The sequence below is a fragment of the Choloepus didactylus genome, chromosome 7 (assembly GCF_015220235.1).
Source record: "Choloepus didactylus isolate mChoDid1 chromosome 7, mChoDid1.pri, whole genome shotgun sequence".
In the NCBI taxonomy this organism is placed as follows: domain Eukaryota; kingdom Metazoa; phylum Chordata; class Mammalia; order Pilosa; family Megalonychidae; genus Choloepus; species Choloepus didactylus.
The window spans coordinates 45650994-45668482 of NC_051313.1; the positions used below are offsets into that span (position 1 = coordinate 45650994).

The 17489-nt window shown below is 42.0% G+C and overlaps 1 protein-coding gene across 1 annotated transcript in view; it reads left to right on the plus strand.

Moving 5' to 3' along the window:
• LOC119540550 (prolyl endopeptidase) overlaps window positions 1–16527 on the plus strand; it is a 109810-nt gene extending 93283 nt beyond the window's left edge. Inside the window, exons 12-16 of the mRNA XM_037844642.1 lie at window positions 4317–4453; window positions 7246–7340; window positions 10787–10918; window positions 14109–14265; window positions 15950–16527. Coding sequence (XP_037700570.1) covers window positions 4317–4453; window positions 7246–7340; window positions 10787–10918; window positions 14109–14265; window positions 15950–16244 — 816 coding nt within the window. The 3' untranslated portion in view covers window positions 16245–16527. The remainder of the gene's footprint in view (window positions 1–4316; window positions 4454–7245; window positions 7341–10786; window positions 10919–14108; window positions 14266–15949) is intronic.
• Window positions 16528–17489: the final 962 nt, after the last annotated feature.

The following is a 17489-nucleotide window of genomic DNA, read 5'->3' on the forward strand; positions in this document are numbered from 1 at the left end:
CAGATACAAAGACGATGCAAAGGGGGGGGTTGGGTATAAAGGAAAATGGGAGACATTAGAAACAGGTACTCTGGAATTACTTAGAAAAGAAGAAAAGATGCGTAAGTGTAGGTTGTTCAGAGCCCAGCAGAGTTGAAGTGTTATTAATCTGTAATGAAGCGAATTGGCATTTCTTGAGTGCCCAGCTCCCCAGGGGAGGAGAAGGAATCCAGTAGGTTAGGATTAGAGTGGGACGCAAGGCTTAAGCCAGAGCATTTCAGACATTAGTGACATTGAAAGGGCTGGACAGGAAAGCCCAAAGGAGGCTAGAAGCCAGAGAGAATGTAAGGGACTAAATGTCCTAATAAGAGTTTGTTGTTGTTGTTTAAAAAAGGAGGTACCCCAGGATAAGGAGGTGAACTAGGTGCTGAAAGAACAAATTGGGGTCAGAAGTAGAAATTTCAGGGTTTCTTTTGGAAGAGTTTTGAGCCAAGGTCTAGCCAAGGCGAAGGGCATTGGTGGGGCCTGTTCTTTGTCTGTCACAATAGCCTTTTCTGCCCATGAGGGCAGGGGGTATCCATGTTTTCTTCATCTTTGTTTCTCCAGTGATTGGCACATGATAGACACACAGCAAATATTTGCATGAGCAAGTGGATGGAGTGGGGTGGACACCAGGGTCCTGACGTTGAGGGCTTCAATTCAGGCATCTGTAGGGTCAGGATGCCGAACAGGTCAACAGCTTGATTGTTAAAGTCGCTGAGGACAACACAGGATAACTGGGTAAAGAGAAGTTTAGTGTCCCATATTGAAGTCATCAAGGATTATGGGGAAATATGTGGTTTAGTTTATAGGATGGGGGCCCGGGGATGGTAAAAGCAAGTGGTATAACTGTAATTTTTTGAGCCCCCATCCAACTCCATCAGAGTGTCTAGGTTGCTTCCTAAATCTGCAGGTTTGACGACTCCATCCCAAACCTATGGAATCAGAATCTCTGGGGATGAACCCTGGGAAAACTGTATTTTACTTGTCATAATTTTCTGATGAAGTTCAAGAACCTCTGGTGTAGACTCTGGAGTGGAGCATTTGGGCCAGGTTTGGGAAACAAATGGAAGCAAGCAGTTTGCTAGCTTCTCCTCCTAGCCTGGCAAATCCAGGTCAGTGAGGAAAGAAATACCCCAAAGTATCTGGAAGAGAAATTTTGAAGGAAGTGGCTTCAAGAGGAAACCAGTTTCAGTTAAGTCAAAGTAGAAAGTATATGATGGAAAACATCCGGGCTGTTTAATGGACTATTCTAAAATGCCCACATAGATTTCTGAGTTGGTTGTCAGAATGCTCACAATTCAGTTTGCAGTTTTATCGAAGTGTCAAGTTTAGGTTTAGTGTCAGTTGCCATTCTGTAAATGGAAGTGGCATAGAATACTGTCCCATGCTTGTGCACACACGCATGTGCATAAAGAGAGAGAGAGATTTGATGAACTATGTGTGCACACATAGATGTGGTATGTATGTGTGTTTATTTCAAGGCTGAAACAGCCTTCTCGTAGGTGTTTCCTTACCTACGATAAACTCACCTTCCCAGTGCCCTTTCATTCTTGGACAGTGGCCAGACGGTGGTCAAAATATTGTTTTTTTAACATCAGCACCACATCAGCTTAAAGCTTGACTGTATTTATGCAACTGGACATAAAGAAATCTTTATGCTTCCAATGGCATTAAAAAGGATACCTTTGCCACAGAGCCAGATGGAGAGTTACGGGTAGACTCTCAGACCTTGTAATTTTGCAAGGGGCAGCCAGGAAAGCGGTGTCAGAAGAGGAGGCTAAATTGTCATGGAGCAACAAGAGAAGGAGCCCTTGAGGCACGGACGGAGGGTCTGAAAGTGAGTTTGGTGGGGACGAAGCAGAAGAGCTGGTGCCACGGGGGTGAGGTCAGCCTGGGAGGGTGAGCCGGGTGGGAGGGGCTAGGTGCTGGGGCGGGGATTTGAGAATAGGTGGGAAGTTGGAGGGTGGTCAGAGGCAACACTACTTTTTGAACAGATGATTCAGTTTGCTCATTTGCTCCTTTTATGCTGTGGCCTCTGTGTTTATAGTGCTCCAGATTGTCCCCACCTCTGTACTGAAGGCACAGTATTTTAGCTCACTAGTCTCAGCCAGTCACTGGAAACTTTTCCTCTCACTCTGGAAACTTTTCCTCTCACTCTGCATTTACTTGTATCCACCCACACAGTTACGCTCTATTAGTGGCTGCTGGTGGCATTAAATGACTTTAAATAAAACTCTATCCCCTCTGATAATTTTGAATTCTGCAGAGTGTTTTCCCAGATTTCTAAGCTGCCAAATTCATGTTTCGCTCAGTATTTCTCTCCAAAATCAGAAACAATTTTTTATTCTACTGTTTCTTGGCAGGTTTCAAAAATTCACCAGACTCACACAGGCATTTATCATGGTCCTGGAATGCCCTTTCTCCAAGTCTGCATTGCCTCCCCTTTCTGTCACCCACTGTTTATTTCCAAGGGCTTTGTGGCAACGTTTTACAAAAGAACTGCTACCTTAAAAAGCTTTAGATTGGAGAGCACGCCCCCTCTGCCTGACACATCCTGAGCCCCTGTGTTTTGGCACTCATTTTCACTTTTCTGCCCTCTTTTTGGGGGGAGGCTTTTTTGTGCCCCTTCCGAGTTTCAGAGTCAAACTCTCCCATAGTTTCCGGACCACCCGCCTCCCCTGAGCTTCCTCACAGGGTTCTCCTGCAGGCCAGTCGTGATCCCTGGTTTTCCAGCATTGTCTCCGTCTGGGCCCTCTGGACAGACCTTACCTGACAGAACCAGCTGCGGATTTGTGGCTGGTGAAAGTGAGGGGCCCTGAGAAGAGGGGTTTACCCTGCACAAATTTGGATGACAGATCTAAGGGCATGTTTTGGGATCTGCTTTTGCCTTTCAAAAATTAGGAAGGGGAATGCAAGAACTTTAGAGACTGTCTGATGTTTTACCCTTTTGCAGTTCTGAGACCCAGAGATGTTGACTTGGCCGAGGTTACATGGTAGTTAAAGGGCTCCTCCGTCACATCCTGCTGCCAGTGGGGGACAGAAGAGTTAAGATGGGGAAACAAGTGGAAGATTATGGATACTGCTGCTTTGGGGGTTTTAATACCATGAAGGACTTTAAAGAGCAAGGAGGAGGTGAAAAGGGTTATGGGAAAACTGCTCTTCTGCATAAGTGGCTAAGCCAGAGACGGCTGCTATTATATTACAGCATTCAGATGTTTGTATTCTGCTAAAATTAATCAGATTTGAGATTGTTGGAGTTTTTATACCCGCATAAAACCTAATGCTGTTTAATAAAATTCTGTTTACTTGGGGGGTGGAAGTTTTGGATATAAGTGTACAAATTGTTTGAATGTAAAGGTCATGCCTTTGCCCATAACAGGTGAGGTCAGCAAGATGTTCCAGCCCATCACTTGGGGTAAAGACCCACATGTTTGGCCAAAGAGAAAGCTAGTTACAGCTTTTCTGTTTGAAAGAAGCCATTATCAGCTTTTTGTGACTTATCACTTGAATAGCCTTTAATGGCCTCTACCATATTCTTTTCCTCAGATTCCTTTTATCCAAAAAAGTGATGAAAATGGAATAGTTGACTGTGAACTGGCCTAAGGTTTGTTCAGATTCAGGAACGTTTGATGAGCCCTAATTATCAACTGGAGAAAATGTCTTTGTTTAACCAGGAATAATATAATTTCTATGTTGTTCCCAATTTACTTTCCAAGCTAATATATGTTGGTTGTTGTTATGTTTGTTTAATAGTTGAACATGTATTGCACTGTTTTAATATGTGTTAAGTGTTTTAAGATTTAGAGAGGAAATTGAATGTGAAATTTATTTTCTATGTTACAAAAGGTCTTTCTAGATAGAATCGCTTAGTCTAATGGCCAAATCTGACTTTTTCCTGGTGCTGGGAGGAACGGTTGGCAGCAGAGAACTGAGTGCCTGTTCTCTTCTGTCAGCCTCAGGACTAGTATTGCATCCTTGGAATGGCCCCGAGAGGCTGGCATGAGAGCCACATTTTGGGGATGTGAGGAACTGAGGCTGTTAGGTAGTTAGTTTAATAATGTGAAAGTCAGTTCTCCCTGTTTTCAGACCCATTCTGTTTTGACTACTACACACTGTCTCCATAAAAACGGAAAGATGCTTCACCATCAAGTAGCTGTTTTGTGGTACTCGGCTTTTGTGGTGCTACTCAGCCTCTGGAAAAGAGAATTTGCTACCTTTCTATTTTTTCTATTTAAAAGCATGCAAGTGTTTACTATGTAATGCAAATTTAAGTATGCTGCTCTCTTTTGTTCTAGATTTTCTACCCGAGCAAGGATGGAACAAAGATTCCAATGTTCATTGTGCATAAAAAAGGCATAAAATTGGATGGCTCTCATCCTGCTTTCTTATATGGCTATGGTGGCTTCAACATATCTATTACACCCAACTACAGGTAGGCATGGAACGCTCTTGCAATCTCAGCATGTATTTGCTTTTGTCCACACAGTACTAAGAAACTAGACCGATCTACTTAATCAGGTTTATCCAATACGCTTAACTGCATATTTTGCTTGTTGTTTTCATGGAGGGGCAGGATTATGTGTTAATTACCTGCATTTTTGTTCAGAAATTGTGAGATCGTTACAAGCAAATCTGTTTTGGGTTTTTTTTTGTTTTTTTGTTTTTTGTTTTTTTGGGTTGTTGTTGTTTTAAAAGAAAAAAAGTACACAGTCCTCAGCAGAACGGGTTGTGTGAGAACTCGATGCTGATGGCGACAGAAGGTCAGCATCCATTGAGCTTGTGAAGATGGGAAGTTCCTATCTTCGTGTTTGTCATTTGCTACCACCCCAGACTCCTCAACATTGTCTGCAGAGGGAATTTTGATTTTTTAGCTAATTATATTTTTCACCAGCACAGAGTCATAAAACAAACCATCTTAGCATTTAGCAGCCGTCAGCGTATTTTCTGTTTACTCTATTACTTCTTCCACTTTAAACTGTTCTATGTTCATTGTTTCTGTATTGCCCAGATAACCTATGATCTGAGAAAACAGTCTACATTTATACATTTGCTGCTGTTTGTGCAAATAGCTTCTGTCAGTTATTTGAAAACTTGATTTTAATATCCCATTCCTAGTATGAAATGGAATTTGCTTGGGTATGTTTAGTGAAAGCACAGTGTTAACTGCCAGCAAAACCAGCTTTGAGCCGACTTCTAAATAGAGCCTCATATGAAATCTGATACATGGAGTCATCCAGGATCTTTCCTATTTGGGAAGAAATTCACGGACTGGTGATCCCCAGGACATAAAATGCAGAGGAGATTCAACCAGCTGTCCCAAACTTGAATACAAGAAAACTGTAACAATGTTTTGGGCACTTGATATCTGTAGAGCTCTCTGCTTATAAATTTGGGATTTAATGAAGTATGAAACATGGTCCCTGCTCTCAAGGGGTTTATAGTTTTGAACATCTAGCTGAAGAGTTTGATTTTATCCTTTTGTTAGCAAGGAGATGATGAAGGCTTTTGTGGAATAGCATCATGTAGAGCAATATTTTCAAACATTGGCATGGCCTCATCACATGAGTAAGTCAAAGGGGAACTAGTTAGAGGATATTGTCCTGGTCACCGTTCATTCCTTCCATGATGGTATTGCCATTCTACATTCTATCCTAGGCATGGCCTGAGCACTGGTTAAGAGACCGCAGCCCACATGCAGGCTTCTCACCTCTTTCCAGAGAGTTTCTCAGGTGATGAGATTTGCTGTCTGATTAGTACATCCACGTCTGTCTGTTAAAACCATTTGCCATCTTGCTTCTCTGAGATTATTGGTCTAAGAATGCAGGATGTTAAAACAATAGATGTCATTTTAGATTTCCCTAGTCCTTACAACAAAAAATGTCACTGTTTGCCCCTCTGTCAGCCGGAGTGATGAAATTAACAAGCTTCAGTTTCAAGTCACAGCAATGCTGGAGTGTGGGATCAGTGAACTCGTGCTCCTTCCACCGAACAAGTCAGGGACTCGCACCCCGAGCCCCATTCCCTTGTCCCCAGCAACCACAGTGGGCCCAGGAGCAAAGTCAGCACTGATTCCAGAGCAGATCTGCTGTGCTCAAACTTGTCTCTGTCCGTTCATGTCACAAGTATTTATTGAGCCTGCTCTGTTGGGAATCAGGAGATGAAGAAGAAAGGGCCCCTGCACCATTTCCATCCCAGAACTCAGTGGAAATACTGGTAGTTTGAGTAGAAGACCCAGTGATGGAAAATCACTTCAAGACTGAGTGGTTGGAAACCAGGCCATTTGGGGATGATTGTACGGTCTGATACACCTGGCCCAACTCTTCTTTCCTTCCCTCTTCCTCCTCAGTATCCAGGAAATTAGGACTCAAACCAGCTAGAGTCTCAGGTTCACAGCAGCCCACAGTTTCCCCATTTACTAAAATGTAGCATGACAAAATTCTCAGAAGTAATTCTCAAAGCAAAATTAATTTTAGCCAACAACAAATATAAAAATAATGTCATCAGCATTTTTAGGGTCAGAGTAGAAAGGGGAGGGGAAAAATATAAAATCGAAACTTTCCAAAAGACGTAACTCTTTTGCCTAGAAGGTTTGTGCTATAGTTTCTGCTGTTTATTTCTAGAAAATATTCTCCAGCCCCGAGAGCACGGTTGTTGTTTTCTGGTCTGGATCCTTGATCTCAGCCTCCCTCATACCCTCTGTTGTTGTCTAGTTGACACTGAATTGTCTGTAAAACTGGAAAACCTGTTTAAAATCTGTGCTCCAGAAAGAGCTCAGTTTCACTTTTTCCAACTTGAACAATTTGGAGATCATTTCCCAGAAATGGGGTAGCAGGAGCCAGTATTAGATTCTCCTGTGAACCCAGCACCATTCAAGCCAGGGCTGTGTTACATGGCTGGCAGTTTATTTGCAAAGTTAGTTGTTGAACAAATGGATTCAGTATGAACTAGGGGTCTCTTTTTTTTTCTCGTATTGCATTATGAACTGCTTAGTTCTATTTTGCATAATGTAGTATTTACCAGTACAGAAAAATGAGACTACTGAATGCTCATGAAAATGTATGAGCTTCGTAGTTAAACAATAATCAGAAGTTATATACTTTTGGGCTCCTATTTAGATGATATTACACTTGGAGTTTTCTGCTGATCATTTTTTTTTTTTTCTGAGATGGAGATTCAGTCGCTACTAGGCATAAATGCAAGCTAACTATCTTAACTTCTTCTCAGTGTGTCCAGGCTTATTTTTGTGAGACATATGGGTGGTGTCCTTGCAGTGGCCAACATCAGAGGAGGTGGCGAATACGGAGAGAGGTGGCATAAAGGTGAGGCATTTTCTCTACAGAAACACAAATCTGGTATTGTCAAAGCTAAGATTATACTAATTGTCTTAGTTTGCCAGGCTGCTATGACAAATCCCATACAGTGGGTTGGCTTAAATAACAAGAATTTGTTGTCTCATGGTTTTGGAGGCTAGAAGTCCAAAACGAAGGTCTGGGCAGGCCCTGCTTTCTCCCAGAGGCTGCCTGCGTTCTTTCTGGTGCTGGTTTGCCTCAATCCTTGAGATTCCTTGGCTTGCATCTCTGCCACTCATCAGAGGGTGATCTATCTCCTTGGCCTCCTCTTGTGGCTTTCTCTAACATCTGGCTTCTACTTCCATGTCTTATCAGGGCTTCAGGAATCGAATTAAGGCCCACCCTGATTCAATTTGGCCTTTCCTAATTGACCCCATTCACCAACGAGTCCAGACTTTGCCTCCCCTTAACATATTCAAAGGTACAGTTTACAAAGGGATTCACACCCAAAGGAATGCCAATTAAACTTGAACATGTCTTTCTTTTCAGGGCGTATGTGATTCAATCCCCAACAGTGATCCTTCCTGTTTGAATGAGCTGAGAGGGTTAGAGCAGAAAAGCATTTTAGCTCAAAAATAAGGATACTTTCAAACACTTTGCAGGCCCAACTCCCCTTTAAAAACAGCTCAGTCTTTTCACATCTTATTTTTCTTTGTAGTCTGTTTATTGTAATGAAGTATTTTTCAAGAAGCATTCCCCGTAAGCCATAGTCAGAATTATTTTACTTGTTTCTTGACAGTGCATGCATAGGTGCATTTTTATTTACCACTGTCAGAAGCAAGACTTGAGAGGGCTTTTTGGTATTAGTTTTAACTCGTTAGCATTGCGTTTACAGTTTAGCATTATTTGGCTTTCAGGAAACAGACAGCAAAATAGGTCATTTTCTCTTAAAGGAAAAGACCACTCAAAATAGAGCTCACGTCTTCCCAATGTGGGCACCCTTTTGCTTGTATTCTTTGATCTTCCCAACATTGCTGAGAAATAGCATCCTCCTGATGTTGCTGCTGTGACTCTGTCGTGTGTTGTTTTTAAACACAAAACTCAGTCAATTTTCTTTTCTAAAAGGTTTTAATTATGCCATTCCTTTCTCAGGCCTCCTGAAACATGTACTCTAGTTGATTAAGGCTATTGTTCAGTACTCACTTTCATACCCCATAGTGTCACAATTTTATTTAAAATAGGAAACTTTTCTTTTTAAAGCCCTTACTCTGTTCCATTTCTTTATATATGGAGCACACCCTCTCCCGCAGGCTTTTGTGTATCTGGAATTCTCCCCAGATGAGCCGATGGTCTGAAGAGGATGTTCTTCACTTGCCTAGTCCTGCATCCTTGGGGAGGAGGATGTGGGAATGCACCTTCACTTCCGTCAGCTACATGCCTCTCCCCTCTCTCATCCTCAGCCATCATTTATGAGAAAGCCGTCCTGGGGTGAAGGACCCCCCAGTGCCTGGTTGGTCAGCAGCACCAGCAGAGGGTTCTTCTCCTGCAGTAGGAAGATCACACCACCCTTCACATCTTCACATCTGTATATCCACTTGCTCTTCTCTAACCTCCCAAATCTGAATCCAAAGGCTCTGGTTTTCTGTGTCAGATCAGATCAGCCAAGATGAGGGTAGGCTTCCAAAGAGACTCTCCTAAGGGCCTGTTAGGTTTCAAGATGCAGGAAACGCCAGGTCTGATCCTTGGCCATCCAAGGGCTATCATCAGAGAATAAGCTACTCTAGCATCTAAGCAAGAATGACTGTTCCTGATGAACTAACAAGACAAGTAGGGCTCCTAGCCTACCTGCCTCCAGGTTGCGGTGACTCTAGCCAGTTATGCCCAAAGATTTTTTTCAATTGTTGCCATAATTGGAACCGTCGAATTAATTTTAAATTGTGACCTGATTACACTAAAGTCGTACCACCATGCTGTAATTTTAAAAGATGACTGATAAAAGGAGAATAAGTAAGAATAAAGTCTCCACATACGTGTTTGATTTATGTCCCAAATTCGTACACTATGCCTTGCTCCTTGACTTGCCATGATTTCCAGTTTAAAACAGATGTGGTGCTTGTACTCAAACACATGCCCTGATGCACAGATTCTGATCCTGTGTCTTCTCCTGATAGCCCAGAATTCTCCATAAAGCCCCTCTGCCTAACCACCCCCCCCACCTTGTGCTAATTGGGAAGGGTGCCCTTGGTCCTGGGTGACTCTTTTTCTAATCTATATGTTAATTAGAACTGATGTATTGTCCAAAATTCTTGGGGTGGGGGGAAGGATTGGAGCTTGACTCAGGCTAAAAGTAGACGCAGTGTGTTTAGACTGACTCAGAAACTTTCTCAAAATTTAGGCAGTGGAAGGACTGGAAATGGATTGAACATGTGATAAATCTAAATTCCATTCTGTTGAGTTTAATATAGTCTTATAACCAAAATGATATTATTCCGGGAAACTAAGTAATCCTAGCTGTTCTAATATACTGATAATTTCTTATGAAAATCTTAATAACATTTGTTTTGATATGAAAAATTTTTTTCAGTAGCACTGCTTCATCTTTAATTGAATTTCTGTAGAAGTGGTTAATTTCAAGTATCTAATTAGATCTGTGTCTGCTTTTTGTTCATTTCATAGGGAGCTGCGACAGACATCTGTTCCCTCAAGGGTGTGCCTTTACCCAGTACAGAGTTTTAGGTCTTCCAAGACCCTGTCAGTCTTTCTTTCTTCAGGTTATTTCATTGTTCGATTTCATACATTGGAGTGACTCAGGGATAGGAAAGCGCAGATTCTCTGGGGAGATGTTTGAGATCTTCTTTCATTTAAGAATTGAGAAACCATCAAGTGACACTGCTGCAGCACTCCCTCACTGCCTCATTCCTACTTATTCTTTAAATTAGTAAAGAATTTAAGGGCAAAATTGGAGAACTTAACTTCTCTTCTCCTGCCAAGAGGAGGGGTGCAAGTGCATCTCTGCAAACCATTTCCATCCTCACAGAGAGAAAAGGTGTGGCCAGCCCCCATGGCCAGCTCCAACACTGGGTGCTAGGTAGAACCCAAGGAGGGCTGTCCACTGCTTAAGTTGTTTCTCCAAAGCAGATTCTTTTTGATGACACACTTGCATACTTTCGTTTTCATGCTTCTTTGACTTAACAGGTCATTCATTCCCTTTGGGTCTTTTGCCTTTTAAGTTCTAGAGATTTTTAAAAAGTTACAAATCCAGCATAAGAATTAGAAATTTTGATGGTAACAGTGGATTTCCACAAAGTATAACAAAATTGAGGCTTTAAACAATGTAATTATTAGCTTAAGCTTTTTAAGTTGTTTAGGTTAATAGTTGAAATTATGCCCTGTCATCATTTGAACTTCCTTTAGGTAAAACTGTTATGTTTTGATTTGTTTTTTAATTAACTATTTTTCTCTTTGGCACATCGTAGGTGGTATCTTGGCCAACAAACAAAACTGCTTTGATGATTTTCAGTGTGCTGCCGAATATCTTATAAAGGAAGGTTACACATCTCCCAAAAGGCTGACTATTAATGGAGGTTCAAATGGAGGCCTCTTAGTGGGTAAGAACTGGGTTTTGCTCATTATACTTACCAGTTAAACCTCCTTGGGGTTTTCTGATAATGCTCTCAGCAGCTCTTGATTTACTTCATGGACGGGAGCAGTGGTACAAAGAAGGCAAAACCCATACATATTTAAGCATCTAATAAATGACATTTAAAGAAACAGATACACCCATATCCTACTAACTGAACTCATGATAGCCAGAAAAGCCATCCACACCTCTTGGTGCTATGTCCCTGCTCTGAGCTCTTCTCCTCTCCACTCTAAAGGCTGGACTGAGATTCTCCTCCCATTGGGGCAGGACCTGGGGATGAGCCCTTAACACTCTCAATCGATTGAGTTATTTTGAGACCTAGTAAGATGTGATCATTCTTAGACATTTGTTGAGTACCTAAGCCATGTGATACCAAATGCCATGGAGAGAGAAGGCTGGGTTATGAAGGAAAATGAGGTATACACAAAAATGGATCATTCACAATTTTAATAGTGATGCAAGAGTTCACAGTAACAGTTCACATTTGCCGAGCTTCTGGTGTGCCCAGCCCAGTGCCGAGCCTTGGCACACTCTCTCTTATTTGATGTGCATGCAGACCTGTGAGATGAGACCATTATCCCGTTTTTAGAGAACAGGAAAGTGGGGCACAGAGAGATTAAGCGGTTTGCCCAGTGTTACACAACTGGAAAATGGTGATGCTGGGCTTTGAGCTTGTCAGTGTGATTTTAGATACTGCTCCTTTAGCATATATGAGCTTTTCCTAATTTTTGGTAGTTTTTTTACTCTACTTTTTTTCTTTCTATATCACTTAACATTGTACTGAACATTTATGGTGAGCCTGAACATTGCCTGATGGGTCCTAGCCCAGTGTCATTAGGCTATGAGGAACCATTGTTCATAGGTAGAATAGCACATTTAGACTCAACTTTAAAAGTGTGAGTCTTCAGAGTTGACAACCCACTATTTCTAGGGTCGAGTGGCACTTTCATTCAGTTATCCTGTCTTTGAAACAGGCTGAATCATGGCAAAACCTGAATTCCTGGTCTTACTCCTTATCCCCAGTGAATACAATCTTGAAAAAAAAGACATTTTCCCATGGAGGTAAAATATAGACGTCCGAAATACTTTGTTTAATTTGTAAAGGATATTGATAAAATTCTTAAATACCAAATAATAACAAATTCAATCCATTCGTTCAACAAATATTTATTGAGCACCAAGATGTGCCAAACAATTATTCTAGATACTAGGCATATGTCAGCAAGCAGAACAGATCACATCTCTGCCTTCATGGAGCTTTCATTCTAGTCCAAGGAAGCAGATGATAAACCAAAGGGCTTGGGGCCAGCACAGGGCCAGCACGGGCCCAGCGTCTTCAGTAACTGAGCAGGCAGTATGGCTGGGGCACAGTGAACCAGAGAGAGTATCAGCAGAGGTGACAGGTGACGGCAGGACACTAAACACGCGGGGCCCTGTGGCCAGTCAAGAGGACTTGCTTTCCTCTGGGTGAAATGAGAAGCCTTTGGGGGTTGGGAGGTATTGATCAGAGAAGTGTCATAATTTGACTTCGCCTTGGAAGAGGATCACAGTGGCTACACTGTCAGAGCAGGTGGAAGGGAGGCAGGGGCAGAAGGGCAGGTGACCAGTTAGGTGGCTTCTGCAGGGGTCCCAGTGAGAGACCGGTGGCTTGGACCTGGGTCATGGTAGTGAGCATAGTGAGAAGTGGTTGGATTCTGGATACACCTTGAATTTGAGCCCATTAAATTTGCATATGGATTATATACGAGGTAGAAGAGAAAGAGAAGAGCTAAGGATGAATCCAGATTTGATAGGAAAGGACTTTGAAAATACCATCTGACCTCATTAATGGGAGAATTGTGTGGCAGTTTACCAGTTCATCGGGTAACTCATTTTATATTTTTAGAGTTTAATAATCAGCATTTGGTTTATACCTACTGATGTACCAGGTCCCATAAGAAACCCACAGAGATGGAGTCTCTGTGCTCCTCCGTGGAGACCCCAGTGTTGGCAGCTGCATGCCCAGCCCCAGCTCCTCTGCCTCACTGGCCACCTGGCCTCAGGCCCTCAGGGCTCTTTCCAACACTGCCCAGCTTCCTTGTGCCCACCTTGATCAGGTGAAACGTAGGTGGAAAGAGAAGGAATAGGGAGAGTGAATGAGGCTGGAGAAGAAAAATAAGGCTAAATACATAATGAGAGCAACATTTCTCAAAGTTTTCTGACTCATCTGCACAAGAGGCACCTGGTGCTTAATTTTAAAAGTGCAGAACCCAGATTCCTGCCGCTCCCATCCCTGAGCAAGGGAATCAGGCTCTGCAGGGGCAGAGATCAAGAGTCAGTATTATCAATAACGTCTGAAATCAGAATGAGGGGTAGGGGGCTATGTTTTTTGCCAGAGGCGGAAAAAGCCCAGATTCCTTGGCTAACTCCTCGTTGTGCTAGGTTTGGTGTCCCTTCCTCTCAAAGCCTGCCTTACTGCTCTGCCTGGGGTTGGCCGTCCCTACTCCCCAGTTCTGCAGACCTGAACTGTCTCAACAGTAGCAGTGGCAACCTTACTTACAATTAGTTGCTCACTTCTTTATCTCCCCCATTCAGTTTAGTGTTCCTCACTGATATATTCCCAAACCTAAAGCCATGCACATCACAGATGGTTAATAAACATTTTTGAATGATCAAAAAGAAAAGTTTAATTATACAAAGAAGAGAATTAAAAAAAATAATAATAATAACAGGGTAAGATGTTCCGATATTGTTAGGAACCCTGAGCTGGGTTTAAACCCTGTTCTGCCTTGGGCTGGTCCTGAGATCATCCTAAACAAGTCCCTTAACTTGCCTTATCACCTGTGAAAGCAGATGGGGAGAGGAGTGGGGTGGAGGTGCACAAGTGTTTTTCCAAAAGACCGTGGAGCTTTTCAAATAACACTCTTCCGTTGAGATTCATGCTGAGGAGTAAATCTCTATGACAGATGAGAATATCCCACACATTGGATATATTAAAAGGGAAGAAACTTGTGGACCACAGGGCAGGTGATTTCTGATGATTCCTTGCTGTACTTTAAGGAAAAAGGCAACCAGGATTCCGGAAATATTTGCATGGTTTTTTTGTTTTGTTTAGCTTGTTTCTTTAGCTGTTTCATGATGGACTGCTTCCCTTTTTCCTTCTCTTGGTTTTTTAGCTGCTTGTGCAAATCAGCGTCCTGACCTCTTTGGTTGTGTCATTGCCCAAGTTGGAGTAATGGACATGCTGAAGTTCCATAAATATACCATTGGTCACGCCTGGACCACTGATTATGGGTGCTCGGACAGCAGGCAACACTTTGAATGGCTTATCAAGTAAGGTTTTCATTCGTATCGCTATAGATATATTATTAATGATTTGATTTCCTAATATTGAACACAGTCAGTAAGCAATATAAGTGATTCTGATCTCTGGGGGAAAAGGTTCACTTTGAAAGCTATTACTTTTACGTGTACCAATAGTCCTTACACATACTAGTAAAAGTTGAATTTTTGAAGAAACTGTAGTTCAAATTAACTTAGAGAATATCTTTGCACTTGGGGAGATATGTCCTATTTATAATTCATTTGAAAATACTGGGTTAAGCATATCCCAGGCCTGTGATGGTTGTAGGCCTGCTACTCCTAGTAGGAGAATAGACTGCCCCTAAATGAGCAGAGAGCTCAGCCCCACCTGTTAGAGCTAGAAAGGGCCTTTTGGAGAGCTCCTCAAACCTAGCAGCCCTGGAGTATGTTCCATCATGAATATTAAAAGATGTCCCCTTCTCCATTCCCAAAAAACAAGAGAGACCTGGATTTCCAAGTTTGGAAATGTCTGGGTTAAATGTAACCCAGCAGACTTCTTTCTACAAAGTGTCTCTGAATCTTTAATGTATAAATGTGGCACATGAATCCTCAAGGGTGAGTATTATTGGTAGGCAGAGTTTTCCAAACTTGTTTCCCCACAGAACCAACCCTTATTTTGCAGAGCGTCTTAAGGACTGGGGTTAATCAGGTAACACTTTGAAATGAGAGGAGGAAAGAAATTCATCATAATCCCCTGTTTTATATGTTGGGAAACCAAATCCCAGAAGGTTACTGCCTTGGCTTAGTTAACGGAGCAAAATTTTTACTGTTTTTTTCTCTATTTATCCTTCAAAATAAAACTACTAAAATATTTTTTCATTTTCATTAATACTGAATACTTGGAAAAGCGTGATATCACCCATATTAGTAAAATGTAAAGAAAAAATTTCCAGCGATTTCTCTCACTTACTTATCATCCATCAGTGTTCAGTTTGACTCTGCTTTTATTCTTGAAACCCTTTTTGCTAACTTACCCTGGAAACTTACCAGGTACTTCAGAAGGTGTCTCCTAAGCTAACTCTCTCTCCATTGGCCAAAGGAAAGGCAGTTTCTTTCACTGCTGGACTGTGAGAGCCAGTGGAGGCTCAGCCGCCCAGCCAGCGCTCCCCAATTTATGGACAAGCACACTGAGACCCAGGGAGGATGCCTACTCTTTGTCAAATTGCAAAGTTGAGTGTGGAATAAAGATGTTAAAAAGCAAAAAGCTGCTGTACAGTGATGTTAAGTTCTTCAACAAAAGAAAGGCTGACACAAGTAGTAGCTTACAAAGACAATCAAGTCCATTTGTTGCCAGGTGAAAAAGTAAGTCTAGATGTTATGAAAATATTCAGCTCAACACAGTAAGCGTGCATGTAGTTTTGCTTATTTCAAGAGCCTTGTGAGTTTCTTTCTTACCCAGTTTTTCAAAGTTGGAACTGAATAAGTTGCCCAGCCCCCCAGTTTCCGGTATCCCTTGCTAGTTATAGTCTAAACCATAGTATGGGCATAGTCTGTAGTGGTTGCTCGATACTAGTTAGCTGCGATCTTTGTTCCCAGTGGAGTTAGGCTGGTAAACCACATAGGTCACTGTGCCACACACTGCTCCCGACCGTCTTAGCTGATGCCTCTGCTTTTGGTATCCATCCAGCCTCACGAAAGCACCTCTGCCTTTCAGATATTCTCCACTGCATAATGTCAAGTTACCGGAAGCAGACGACACCCAGTACCCGTCCATGCTTCTCCTCACAGCCGACCATGATGACCGCGTGGTCCCGCTCCACTCCCTGAAGTTCATTGCCACCCTTCAGTACACCGTGGGCCGGAGCCAGAAGCAGCTCAACCCCCTGCTCATCCACGTGGACACCAAGGCAGGCCACGGGGCCGGGAAGCCCACAGCCAAAGTGATAGAAGAAGTCTCAGATATGTTTGCGTTCATAGCACGGTGTCTGAACATCGACTGGATTCAATAAATGGAATTCCCTGTTCCCTCCTGACAGCCACAGAAAACCTCAAGGGCTTTGTCTCCGTTAAAACCTAGAAACCACTGGGCATAATGCTTACCCACATGAACACTGCACTCACAGACTGCGGTTAAAGAGAACTGCTGTGGGAATTTTATCTTTTTTAGACTTCTCCTTTTTAGCAAGCCCTTGGAGTTACTTTTTCCACCTGTCCAGGCACATGTTAAAAAAAAAAAAGGCATGTTCGGATAAATACCTAAGTGGCAGCCAACATGTTGTGAATGCTAGATTGTTGAATTAAAAGTCATAGTCAGGCAAACTTCATATATATATAACACCTCAATGAAATTTGCTTCTATAACCATAATCAATATATCTTTAAATGTGAGAACTGTTCTCATTTAAAAAAAAAAATAGATTTCTTTGCAAAAATAATAAATGTTATTTAAGAATGGGAGGCTTTATTTCTGGTTCCTTTGCATTGAGGGGCAACTCTAGAAGTGTAGTCATTCTGGATCATGCCACTTTTCTGTGGAAAAATAGCATTCCTTCATTACACAGCAGGTTAGCTTCCAAACAGTTAAGTCGTAGAATGTTAGCACTGAAAAGCAATTGACTTCATTCATTACAGCTCCTTTGTTTCTGAATGATGATGCTGTCCCAGGTGATTCACTGTCCTATACATTAACAGCTCAGTCAGGTGATAATCTGATCTGGGGCTCTTTGGTTTGGATGCCTCCTTTTAGAATGCTGTAGACTGGAAAATTCAGACTATTCACCTGTTTGTCTATTGATTTGGTTACAAAGTATTCCTGGAAATCAGAGTACCTTGGATATGAAACTAAGAGACTATTTACTGGGATAAGTAAACTATCCAAACAGATAAATTTATCCAAACTTTCATGATCAGCATTCCCCAAGCTGTTTTCCCATAGACCACTTCTGGAAATAGATATAGGCATGCTTTTAAAAAAAAGTTCTGGGTTTCATAAGTTTTAGCAATCAGTGGGTTAAGCAAAAGGTTGAAGGAGGAGAAATGTTTTGTTTTGTTTTTTCAATTTCAGCCACTGGACTTTTCCAGCATTCCTTTGAAATGCCAATATATTTATGGATGTTTCAGAGGAAGATATATCATTCCTAAAACTTTCATCCCTGAAATGCTCTTTTGTCAAGGTATATGAAACAGTGTTCCTTTGGGCATCAAATTTGGAAATGCTGATCTAATTTACAGGAAGAAAATAGTGTCCTCTGCTT